Source organism: Biomphalaria glabrata, chromosome 10, assembly GCF_947242115.1.
Source record: "Biomphalaria glabrata chromosome 10, xgBioGlab47.1, whole genome shotgun sequence".
NCBI lineage: Eukaryota > Metazoa > Mollusca > Gastropoda > Planorbidae > Biomphalaria > Biomphalaria glabrata.
Window position 1 is genome coordinate 21,371,808 of NC_074720.1, and position 14,051 is coordinate 21,385,858.

Sequence of the window (14,051 nt, forward strand, 5' to 3'; positions counted from 1 at the left end):
GGAACCACCTCACGGGCCAGATGTGGCCCGCGGGCCGTATTTTGGGCATCACTGGCATACTTCATTGATCTTCGGACTCGAAGTCGATGTCGTAATACCAATAGCATTCTTGTTCTTGGTTAATATCAGCAACATAGAGACATAGTAGCTTAAGACAGTGTCATTATTTGTAGAATGGCATCTAAACCTTGGTCATACATTATGATTACATGGGCTCCATACAAGTAAAGGCAGATCAATTGGTACAACAAAATGTCGGGCTAGCTATGCTTTGTTTTTGAAAGTCAATTATAATCAGTTAGAAACTTTCCTCATTGTTATTATTTGATAAAATAGTTTATAAAAATATTAATAATTTAACTGCAGATCAATTGTTTGATATATCACTTGAATATAGTATTATATTACTTATATTGTAAATTTATAGTGGTATATATATATATATATATATTTATAGTAGTATAGCCTACACACTTAAGGGATATCTCTTTTCCTAGAAATCTCTTATCATAACTTCAAGAGACTATTCTTGACACTGTTGCATTTTAGTTTTATTAGTCGTAATCCACAAATAATGTAATCACGTACATCTCATTTTATTTAATAGAATCAAAGTTTATAAATAATGAATCAGCTTTAGGTAACGCGAGTTATAAATCGGTTTATTCCTATTATCTGGTAAGTTGTTTCCCTTTTCTTGTACATTATTTTTTTTTGTAATAACAGTTATTGTTTTTTTTTTAAATCTCTGAAATTGTAATACTCTCAAAATATCTGTATTTGAACCAGTTTATCATTAATGATTCTCTGGGTGTAGATGTTTGTGAACTGTTTATCATTAATGATTTTCTTATTGTAAATGTTAATGAGCTTTTATGATTTATGATTCTCTGAATGTAAATTTGTGTGAACTGTTTATCATTAATGATCGTCATGCTGTAGATGTTTCTAAGATTTTCTCTGAATGTAAATATACGTGAACTGTTTATCATTAATGATTATGATGTTGTAGATGTTTCTAAGGTTCTCGCTGAATGTAGATTCTTCTCAGCTATTTTTGATTCATGATTCTCTGACGTTTATGAGCTGTTCGTTGTTTTTGAATTGGTTTCGCATACACAAAATACAAGAAAATATTTTTTTTTACCCCAAGATAACAGATGATGATTTTAGTTCTCGTTCTATTGGGTACAATGACATGTGATGACGCTTTTTATTAGTGTGTTAGTTGACTCTTCAAATTTTTGTGTGACCTAAGTATAATAGTTTTCTGTACTATGTCCATTACGCAATACTATATTATCAAGATCTGAGTTTATTTTTTTTTTGTCTTCTTTTTCTCTTCGTTTGTCAATTGAAACAAATGTGGTCTGCGCGCTGGACTATCGTTCGGTCGTCTCAATGGTCCCGGGTTCATACATCCGAAACATGTCAAACATTTTTTTTATACACAGATCATCTATCTGTAATGAAAAGATAACGACTAGAATACCAATAACGGCTTTATTCAACAAAATTAGACTACAGTAAACAGTGAATGAAACCAGCACGTCTCGCATAACACTGATGCAGTCTATACACACACACACACTGGACATGAAACACGCACTGGGCATGACCTTCTGACACGCTGGACGCACGCAGAAAATCAACTCAGTTACACTACAATCACCCCGCCTAAAAGTTATAGGAACATAAACATGTAAATAATAGTGAAGGACAGCGATATAAGAGGCCTTAGTATCCCTACAGAACACTCACAGAGTTACTCTATTGAAAAGCATTGTATAACTCTAAACAAACACGTTATACACTATAAAATTATCAGTCCCTAAGTGTCATATTATGCATACAAATATTAAGACCAGTTGTCTTGAATAATAATGTAATAAGTAATACAAAACAAAAGTCTAACTAGAAAAGCTATACACTATAAAATGATCAGTTCTAAGTGTGTCATATAAAGCCTACAGATAGCCTACTAAGTTAGAACTTGTGATATGGAAAAATAATTAAATAAATGTTAGACCTTATAATTAGGTCTGCTTGTTCTTGGTCTTAGGTTATATCTACCAGGACCAATACTGCCGTGGCATTGAGTTGGTGACATCGGCGGCTCTCTAACTGGAGACTCAGCCCCTGCATTTACTTCTTCTTGATGTCCATTTTCCCCCTGTTGTACATATGTGTTAGGAGCAGCCATTGGTTCCATAGTCACATGGTCAGTAGGCACCTGCATCTGTGTGATAGGGTTTGTCTCCGGCTCAAGGTCTTCATGTTTTCCATATGTTGATACACCTCTGATTCTCCCTCTCTTGGAGCGGGGGCCAAATGTCGCAATGACACTGTTTCTTCTCTTCCATCAGGAAGTCTTACAATGGCATACTGTGGGTTGCATGTGATTTAGTCCACAGTTATTGTACCATCGTCATATTTTGATGCACAGACTCCCTTTTTTAACAACACTTTTCCTGGTTGAGTTAACCATGTCGGGAGTGATTTGCCGAAGGTGGACCTGCGATAGAACTTGAATATTCTCTCGTGCGGTGTCTCGTTTGTAGCGGTACAGAGCAGAGAACGAAGAGAGTGCAGGGCTTGGTTTAACGCCTGCTCCCATTTGGAAACCGGGAGTCCTTGAGTTTTTAAGGCCAGAGTTATAGCTTTACATAATGAGCCGTTTAGCCTTTCTACTTGAGAGTTCCCTCTGGGATTATAAGTGGTCGTCCTGCTTGTGGCCACCCATCTCTCGTGTAAAACTTCCTGCACCTCTCTTGACATGAATGATGTACCTCTATCAGAGTGTACATAGTCAGGCATTCCGAATAGTCCAAATAAATTATCTAGACATCTGATTACTGTTGAAGCCGACATATCAGAACAGGCGTATGCAAACGGGAATCTTGAAAATTCGTCAACTATGGTTAGCAGGTATGTGTTCCGAGATGTAGAAGGGAGCGGTCCTTTGAAGTCCATACTTAGTCTCTGGAAAGGCTGCATCGCCTTAATTAGAGTTCCATTAGAATTACTGAAATATCTGGGTTTTTCTTCGGCACAGATTCTGCACTGGTTGACAACCAGCCTGACATCTTCACAAGAGAAAGGTAAGTTTTTCGCTCGCACTAAATGCCATAGTCTTGTTACTCCCGGATGACTCAGAGAGTCATGGAGCAGTTTCAATTCATTTCAACTCATAGCTGGCACACACCCGTTTCTAGAAAACGTATCAGCCGCTACATTGTGTTTGCCTGGTCTATACAAGACATCGTAGTGGAAACAGCTCAGTTCCAGTCTCCACCTTTGAATTTTCTCATTCTTTATTTTTCATTTGCTCTGTTTGTCATACATGAAGGCCACAGAGCGTTGATCCGTGACAAGGGTAAAGCGATTTCCTACTAAGTAGTGGTGTCATTTCCTTAAAGATTCTACAATGGCGTAGGCTTCTTTTTCTATAGCTGAGTGCCGCCTTTCACTTTTCGAGAGTGTTCTTGAAAAGAACGCTAAGGGCGGCCATCCTGGTTGAGGGTGGCAGCTATTGCAACATCCGAAGCGTCTGTTTCAACCGTCAGAGGTCGAGTATAGTCGATGGTGAAGATGGCAGCTTTTTCCAGCTCATGCTTTAATTCGTTAAGGGCTGTCTTTACTGTTTCTGAAAGAGGGAACGACGTGTTATTTGCCAAAACATTTATTTTGTTAGAAAAATTTGGGATCCACTGTGAGTAGTACGCTAACATGCCCACGGTCCGTTTTTGTGAGCGCATATCATGAGGAGGAGAAAGGTTTCTTAAAGCCTGGAATCTTTCAGGGTTTGGCTTGAGTAGGCATTTAGAAATTTCGTATCCCAATAGGCAAACTTTGTCAGTGGCTATCGTACTTTTGTCTTCATTAAATGTGATCCCATACTTTCTAGAAGCATCTAGAAATCTTTGCATATTCTCTCGTGCGACTCTTTATCATGACCACATACCGTTACATTGTCCACGTATGCAAAGGTGTCCTGCAACCTTTCATTCTCAATAATTTGATTTATTGTTCTCTGAAAGCATGCAACTCCGTTGGTAACACCGAAAGGGATGCGACAGAACTGGCAGAGTTTGCCACATGCCTCAAATGCAGTAAAAGGCCTTTCCTCAGTCTTGATTGGTATTTGATGGTAGGCACTTTTGAGGTCTAGAGTACTAAAAACGGAATAGTTGGATATCCGTTCTACCATTTCATCGACTCGGGGCATTGGGTATGCATCCAGTAAGGTGCAGCGATTTATTGTTTGACTGTAATCAATGACCATCCTTCTTTTATGTCTCTCGTTTGTTGTCACCAGCACCTGTGCTCTCCAGGGAGACTTTGAAGTTTCAATGATTTTGTCCGAGAGGAGTTTTCTAACTTCAGACTCAATAAATTAGTTATCACTTATTGAGTGCTTTCGGGACTTAGTAGCCATCGGTCTGCAGTCAGAAGTTAGATTATTGAATAGGCTAGGTGTTTCGACTCGTGCTGCTTTAAGACCACAGATGTGTAAGGGATTGCGTTCTCCTCCGTACGGTATGATCAATTCCTAATAAAGACTTATAAAGTCTACACCAAGGATTACATCCGAGCACAATCCAGCAAGTAGAGAAAGTTTGACTTTTTTGTAGTGTTCTCCCTTGTACTGGACATCGGCAAATGTATGTCCTAATGTCTTTTCACAAAGATGTGTAGTGGCCATGAATATTCTGTCTGTAGACGGGCGTACTGACCATTTATTTCTCTTGACGATGGCTTCTGATATGTAGCTTTCACAGCTGCCAGTGTCTATGAGAGCTTGCAACAACAACCCGTTGACGTTCACTTGGGCCGTAGACTGTGTAAGCCCAGAGAAATGCGTTGATGACAAGGTACTTGGAGTTATCACACTGGTTAGTGATATTTTCCTGGCAGCTTTGGTGGCTGTTGTTTTACTAGATTTACAAACAGTTTGGAAGTGTCCCTTTTTAACGCACTGATAAAATAATGCATTTCGAGCAGGGCATTCAGTCCTAGAGTGTCTCCTCCTACCACAGAAGTAGCATAGCGACTTAATGGCATTCAATTCCTGGTCTTCATTAGAAATGTATGTTTCTGGATGGGAGCTAGTTGGCGTTTTTATTGCCCCACAAGAGATTTCGTTCGTTGAATTGTAAGCCTGAGCATTCGTTGTGGCTGTTTCTAACACTCTAGCTTCGTCAAAAGCGCTTTGTAGAGTAAGAGATGTCTTTTCCAGTAACCGCTGTCTAATAGTGTTGGATGCCAGACCAGTTATGAAGGCGTCTCTACTGCAAATGTCTCTGTGCTGCTCAGCAGTTACTTCTTTAAAGTAACAGTCCAGGGTCAGGCTTCGCAACTTTAGCATAAATGACTCTACCGTTTGGCCCGGCTGCTGTTTACATGTAGCAACCAAATGTCTAGCAAAAATGTCATTCTTTACCTTAATATGACGATACATCACTGATGAGAATATATACCGTAGCAGATACGTGATTTTTCAACAACTTTAGTTTAAAGTCTTCGTTAATATCCTTGATGGACGAAAGAAAATTCTGAAATGTGACGTACCAGTGAGTCCATTTTTCTGAGGCCAGAGGAGCATTAGGATCAATGTCCAACTCTTTCGGTCTAAGTAATTTATCCATTGTAAATTAAGGAATCCAACACTAATCCAGATACATAATTTTGTCCAATAAATTGTAATGAAATGATAACGACTAGAATACCAATAACGGCTTAATGGACCTCATTCACCAATCGTAAACAAACAACATTTAGCCACGTGGTGCTCTATGTCTATAATTTACGATCTCATGTTTAATTCATGATGGTTGTCACGTGACCGTTTGTTTCGTTGTTTTCTCAATAAGATCACGTGACTAAATGTTGTTTGTTTACGATTGGTGAATGAGGTCCATTCGACAAAGACTAAAGTAAACAGTGAATGAAACCAGCACGTCTCGCATAACACTGATGCAGTCTATACACACACACACATACTGGACATGCAACACACACACTGGGCATGACCTTCTGACACGCTGGACGCACGCAGAAAATCAACTCAGTTACACTACACTATCTAAGAATATACTGACATATGCAACATATTATCTATCTAGAAAAATACACTGACATATGTAATTGATTATCTATCTAATCTAAACAATGCACTGACATATAGAATAGTTTTATTTATTTAGGATCACCTAAATACATTGTTAAGACGATACGGTTTGAACATATTGTAAGACATGACTTTCTGTCAAAAGTCATCCTTCAAGGTACAGTGTAGAGAACATGAAGAACGAGTCTTCCAAAGAAAGGTTGGCTGCACAATGTAAAAGAATGGATCAGCTAGAAGAACAGCTGCTGACAGCACGAATGGATTTGGTTACGCGAACCATCAAAGCACACTTAAGATGTATATCGGACGAAGGTGACAGATTAGATCTAATCTGACATATTATATATATATATTGTTGTAACTCTAAGGCAGGCACTCAACGAAAGGCAGGTCGGCAACAGTAAACGATGTATTTATTTATTATAAGCATTAACTAATAGTAATAATTACATAGTTAGACTTGTTCTAAGAGTCCTACTTCATACCAGAACACAGAACAGACCACCGACACACTTCCCAGTGTCGCTCCAGGTCTTCCAAACAGTTTCCTAGTATCACACAGAACAGACCACCGACACACTTCCCAGTGTCGCTCCAGGTCTTCCAAACAGTTTCCTAGTATCACACAGAACAGACCACCGACACACTTCCCAGTGTCGCTCCAGGTCTTCCAAACAGTTTCCTAGTATCACACAGAACAGACCACCGACACACTTCCCAGTGTCGCTCCAGGTCTTCCAAACAGTTTCCTAGTATCACACAGAACAGACTACCGACACACTTCCCAGTGTCGCTCCAGGTCTTCCAAACAGTTTCCTAGTATCACACAGAACAGACCACCGACACACTTCCCAGTGTCGCTCCAGGTCTTCCAAACAGTTTCCTAGTATCACACAGAACAGACCACCGACACACTTCCCAGTGTCGCTCCAAGTCTCCCAAACAGTTCACTAGTATCACACAGAACAGACCTCTGACACACTTCCCAGTGTCGTTCCAAGTCTCCCAAACAGTTCACTAGTATCACACAGAACAGACCACAGACACACTTCCCAGTGTCGCCCCAAGTCTCCCAAACAGTTTCCTAGTATCACACAGAACAGACCACCGACACACTTCCCAGTGTCGCTCCAAGTCTCCCAAACAGTTCACTAGTATCACACAGAACAGACCTCTGACACACTTCCCAGTGTCGCTCCAAGTCTCCCAAACAGTTCACTAGTATCACACAGAACAGACCACAGACACACTTCCCAGTGTCGCCCCAAGTCTCCCAAACAGTTTCCTAGTATCACACAGAACAGACCACCGACACACTTCCCAATGTCGTCCCAAGTCTCCCAAACAGTTTCCTAGTATCACACAGAACAGACCACCGACACACTTCCCAGTGTCGCCCCAAGTCTCCCAAACAGTTTCCTAGTATCACACAGAACAGACCACAGACACACTTCCCAGTGTCGCCCCAAGTCTCCCAAACAGTTTCCTAGTATCACACAGAACAGACCACCGACACACTTCCCAATGTCGCCCCAAGTCTCCCAAACAGTTTCCTAGTATCACACAGAACAGACCACCGACACACTTCCCAATGTCGCCCCAAGTCTTCCAAACAGTTTCCTAGTATCACACAGAACAGACCACCGACACACTTCCCAGTGTCGCTCCAGGTCTCCCACACAGTTTCCTAGTATCACACAGAACAGACCACAGACACACTTCCCAGTGTCGCCCCAAGTCTCCCAAACAGTTTCCTAGTATCACACAGAACAGACCACCGACACACTTCCCAGTGTCGCTCCAGGTCTTCCAAACAGTTTCCTAGTATCACACAGAACAGACCACCGACACACTTCCCAGTGTCGCTCCAGGTCTTCCAAACAGTTTCCTAGTATCACACAGAACAGACTACCGACACACTTCCCAGTGTCGCTCCAGGTCTTCCAAACAGTTTCCTAGTATCACACAGAACAGACCACCGACACACTTCCCAGTGTCGCTCCAGGTCTTCCAAACAGTTTCCTAGTATCACACAGAACAGACCACCGACACACTTCCCAGTGTCGCTCCAAGTCTCCCAAACAGTTCACTAGTATCACACAGAACAGACCTCTGACACACTTCCCAGTGTCGCCCCAAGTCTCCCAAACAGTTCACTAGTATCACACAGAACAGACCTCTGACACACTTCCCAGTGTCGCTCCAAGTCTCCCAAACAGTTCACTAGTATCACACAGAACAGACCACAGACACACTTCCCAGTGTCGCCCCAAGTCTCCCAAACAGTTTCCTAGTATCACACAGAACAGACCACCGACACACTTCCCAATGTCGCCCCAAGTCTCCCAAACAGTTTCCTAGTATCACACAGAACAGACCACCGACACACTTCCCAGTGTCGCCCCAAGTCTCCCAAACAGTTTCCTAGTATCACACAGAACAGACCACCGACACACTTCCCAATGTCGCCCCAAGTCTCCCAAACAGTTTCCTAGTATCACACAGAACAGACCACCGACACACTTCCCAATGTCGCCCCAAGTCTTCCAAACAGTTTCCTAGTATCACACAGAACAGACCACCGACACACTTCCCAGTGTCGCTCCAGGTCTCCCACACAGTTTCCTAGTATCACACAGAACAGACCACAGACACACTTCCCAGTGTCGCTCCAGGTCTCCCACACAGTTTCCTAGTATCACACAGAACAGACCACAGACACACTTCCCAGTGTCGCTCCAGGTCTCCCACACAGTTTCCTAGTATCACACAGAACAGACCACAGACACACTTCCCAGTGTCGCTCCAGGTCTTCCAAACAGTTTCCTAGTATCACACAGAACATACCACCGACACACTTCCCAGTGTCGCTCCAAGTCTCCCAAACAGTTCACTAGTATCACACAGAACAGACCTCTGACACACTTCCCAGTGTCGCTCCAAGTCTCCCAAACAGTTCACTAGTATCACACAGAACAGACCACAGACACACTTCCCAGTGTCGCCCCAAGTCTCCCAAACAGTTCACTAGTATCACACAGAACAGACCTCTGACACACTTCCCAGTGTCGCTCCAAGTCTCCCAAACAGTTCACTAGTATCACACAGAACAGACCACAGACACACTTCCCAGTGTCGCCCCAAGTCTCCCAAACAGTTTCCTAGTATCACACAGAACAGACCACCGACACACTTCCCAATGTCGCCCCAAGTCTCCCAAACAGTTTCCTAGTATCACACAGAACAGACCACCGACACACTTCCCAGTGTCGCCCCAAGTCTCCCAAACAGTTTCCTAGTATCACACAGAACAGACCACAGACACACTTCCCAGTGTCGCCCCAAGTCTCCCAAACAGTTTCCTAGTATCACACAGAACAGACCACCGACACACTTCCCAATGTCGCCCCAAGTCTCCCAAACAGTTTCCTAGTATCACACAGAACAGACCACCGACACACTTCCCAATGTCGCCCCAAGTCTTCCAAACAGTTTCCTAGTATCACACAGAACAGACCACCGACACACTTCCCAGTGTCGCTCCAGGTCTCCCACACAGTTTCCTAGTATCACACAGAACAGACCACAGGCACACTTCCCACTGTCGCTCCAGGTCTCCCACACAGTTTCCTAGTATCACACAGAACAGACCACCGACACACTTCCCAGTGTCGCTCCAGGTCTCCCACACAGTTTCCTAGTATCACACAGAACAGACCACAGGCACACTTCCCACTGTCGCTCCAGGTCTCCCACACAGTTTCCTAGTATCACACAGAACAGACCACAGACACACTTCCCAGTGTCGCTCCAGGTCTCCCACACAGTTTCCTAGTATCACACAGAACAGACCACAGACACACTTCCCAGTGTCGCTCCAGGTCTCCCACACAGTTTCCTAGTATCACACAGAACAGACCACAGACACACTTCCCAGTGTCGCCCCAAGTCTCCCAAACAGTTTCCTAGTATCACACAGGACAGACCACAGACACACTTCCCAGTGTCGCTCCAGGTCTCCCACACAGTTTCCTAGTATCACACAGAACAGACCACAGACACACTTCCCAGTGTCGCTCCAGGTCTCCCACACAGTTTCCTAGTATCACACAGGACAGCACTCAGCACCAGACTGTTCAGACTCCCATGACACTTAGCTGGCTCACCCACAGTCGTTCTTCCAGTCTAAACATGTCTTCCACTACTTGTGTTGAATGGCGCTCTGATGCATACCATCAGTGTGGCTCGGGAGCGGAGTTACAACAATATATATATATATACTGACAGTCTAACATACAGGCCTACAGCAGATTATCTATTTCAACAATGCACTGGCTATCTTGTTTTCGTATTTGCAACTTCTCAAATAGTTTTTAAAGTGCAACAAAGTTTAAAAGTATCAAATAATTGAGAACGGAATTTTTCAATTACTTTCTTTGTATTTTTAGATACAAATGGTCATGGAGTTTCTGAAAGGCTTAGAACAAGCTATGAAACTGGGACTCTCTAAAGAATCTTTTATTGAAGAATCCAAAACAAAACAAATGGAGTTAGAAAATATGTTATTAGATAAAAGACTTCAAAGTCAAACATTTGAAAAGGTAATGGATGTGTGATTTAGAAACTATGTACTTACACAAGGTCTCACACTGGGAGTTGAAACAAGTCAAGGTCAAGGTACCCTTTTGAGACCTGGCGATGGGGGCAAATGGTGTAAAGCTCATCTGTTTCTATGGTCGACAGTTATGTGTAGAGGACAGTAAAGGTGTCATGTGGGCATCCCAACGACCAACTGTCTTTACTTACTTAACGTATATCAGGTACCCATTAGAGATACTAAAACTCAGGGGCCTCCTACAAATCCCGAAAAAGAAACACCCAGTCTTTCCATCAAACGAAATGAAAGGCATTTTATAATCAGTTGCATTAAAAAAAAAATAGCACTTTTTCATTCTGACACAACTTTCTACTGTTAATGGAAAATAAACACCTCATTTAGGGAAAAATCAGCAAATCAAATATCTATATTGTCTGTATTGTGGAGACAAGTCTCCTAAAAGCAAGCCAGATGCCCAGAGGTTCAGGATGTGACTCACCTGCCTGACTCAATATACTTGATAACATCAGACACTGCGCGGGGGGGGGGGGGGTGCTGAATATGTGAGTTATGTCTTATTCCTCAGAGCCAGACAATAGCACCAGCGTTAAAGTACGTCAGCATGGTTCCAACTGAAGCTCGTTGAGAATTCTAAAGTCCTGCAAAGTATGCTGAAACAAAAGTTGGCTTATTAATTACTGGTAGTTAATGGGTTTGTATACCAACAAGGGAAATTAATTCTTCTTCAAGTGTTTGAGACAAATCAAAATAAAACAAAGACTTTATAGATTCATATTTTTTTTGCTTCTAATGTTTAACACTATTCTCTTACAAATATTTTCAGACTTCTGAGCAAACATTGTCTCAGCGTTTGGAGCGACAGACCCAAGAGAAACAGGAGCAGACGTCATTGGAAATACGACAAATTCAAAATGAACTAACGCAAATCAATGATACATTGAAAAACTTCATCGGCTTGATCAGCTCAAAGATTAATAGAGAGTCACACGAAGAAATATTCAAAAACGGCATTTCAGATGGGATGCGATTCAACGACACGAGGGTTAAACAGTTACAGACATCTTTTCAATTTACGGATTCAAAAGAAAAGAAATTACAGAATCCAATGCAATCAATAGACACAAAAGAAATAGAATTAAACCATTCAATACCATTGAAAGATACAGAAGAAATAGAATTAAACCATTTAATACCATTAAAAGATACAGAAGAAATAGAATTAAACCATTCAATACTATTAAAAGATACAGAAGAAATAGAATTAAACCATTCAATACCATTAAAAGACACAGAGGGAATAGAATTAAACAATTCAGTGCTATTAATGAACAGAAAAGAAAATGAATTACCAAACATGATGTTAGAATCGCAAGCCAATGACTTGACCATAATGCCGAGTTTGACAATCTTATGTGACCTGTCAGAAAAACAGCAAGTCGTTAATGAAGTGAAAAAAGAAATTCAAACCAAACCATTCATCAATCAAATTCCATCACAGGCAGACGTTTGTAGTTTGGTAGAGTTTAACAACTCTGAGGCGCCACCTGGGTGTCTCAAAAACTCGTCTCTCTTTCCTACTCCAACAAATCCACCGTCTGTCCCAAAGAAGCGAAACGAAACGAGTGGACTAGGAATTGCTAAATCAAGACCTGACACAAATCGTTTGGGAAATCGTTTCGTCATTACAACGCTTAATACAAAAAGCAACGATGCATCCATAAGCCAGTTTAGTGACATTGGTAGGCATGAAATAACGTCAGGTAATAAAGAACTTAGAGCAGTTGAAACAATACACCAGCTGGAACTTGAAGAACCTTCCGTCCACAATTGTTTCACCATAGAATCCTCTCAAACTTTTGCCAAGAACCACACCATCTTTTGCACTAACTATTACAGCACTGAGCCTGTCCCCTGTAAAGTTTGCATATGCCTTCATTTTGATAAGATGAACCGTTTAAATGTACAGGCATGTGTTTCACCAGATTCTGTAAACACTAAATGGCCAGTTTTCTTGGTAGGAGAAGGGGAAATCTATAATCCGGCGACCAAGAAATTTTCTCATCTTTGGACTTTTGATTCGTGTCGCTGTTCTAAACCAGACAATGGTCAGCCAGTTAGAGTGGACGCCGAGGTCTGCCTAATGACTAGTTGGGCAAATTATAAGAAAGTTACCTACGTGAATATAGCACAAAGACAGTTTGTGAGGGACAATTATATGAGAATAAAATATCGACTGAATGCATACTACAAGGAATGTTGAGAATGTCGGCGAGTGCTACTGATTAGCCGTAGTTTTAATGGAATCTTCGAAGATGGGAGGAAGTGACAGTGTTAATACGAAATAGTGCCACTGTAAGGCTGCGATCATTTTTTCTTATCTTATCTTATAAAATACGGACGTTACTTATAAAAAGATGATTACTTCCTAAGTGTCATGCATCTAATCTTACATGTTAACCAATGACTTAAATTCTGATAAGTCATTGGTTTTCCTGTCTTGCTCAGGCAACCCATTTCATGATCTAATAGCATTAGGGAAGAAGAAGCAGTAGAAATATTTATAGCTAGCATATAGAACAGTGGTCTTCAACCTTTTTTGGCCAACCCCCCCCCCCCCCCCCCCATTTTCCTATTTTTCCTTTCCCTGTATCAAAAACACTTATAAAGGAGCGTGAGAAGGCAAATTTGAACAAAATGTCATTTATTTATTCATTTTTACGCTATCAATAACACTTCCGCATGGAAGACGGCGCATGTCAAAGGCGATCTTCATTGGCGAGCTTAGAGGAGGACGACGTTACAAAGGTGTCCCTCGTAAGAGCAGAAAATTCGGGAAAATATGCAGGTCGCAACTGGGTTTGCGTAGTTATGTGAAACACTGCACTCAACCTTAATCTTCGGAATCGAAGACATTGCCATTATTATCATTATACAAAAATTATGTCAAATAATTTGCAGTGATTACATAAAAAAAATTAATCTCATTGACATGAATTTCTTTCAAATCCTAAGAATAGTTCCTTTTTAAATTACTGAATATTAGGCCCTACGTTTTTTTTTTAGGTTTAATTGTAAATTTATTTTTATTTTCAATACAAACATTATTAGTGCTGAATTATTGCTGACTTCAGTACAAAACGAAAATAAGCTAATGGAAACCTTGTGCCTCCTGCAGTCTGACAATGTTAGAAATGTCAAGCTTTAAATGAGCCAAAGCAAGGCTACATCTAGGTTCACCATGTATGTTGATGGACAAAGCTAACAAATAATTCCATTTCCGACCACAGTTTTGAAATTGTACTG

General features: G+C 41.3%; 1 protein-coding gene across 1 annotated transcript; it reads left to right on the forward strand.

Annotated features, from left to right (window-relative positions):
- Positions 1-504: 504 nt before the first annotated feature.
- LOC129928813 (uncharacterized) lies at positions 505-13,365 on the forward strand. The gene is made up of 3 exons (XM_056044966.1): positions 505-678; positions 10,579-10,731; positions 11,572-13,365. Exons 2-3 carry the CDS (start codon positions 10,585-10,587, stop codon positions 13,006-13,008), a joined length of 1,584 nt encoding a protein of 527 aa, XP_055900941.1. The 5' UTR covers positions 505-678; positions 10,579-10,584; the 3' UTR covers positions 13,009-13,365.
- The last annotated feature ends 686 nt before the right edge of the window (positions 13,366-14,051 follow it).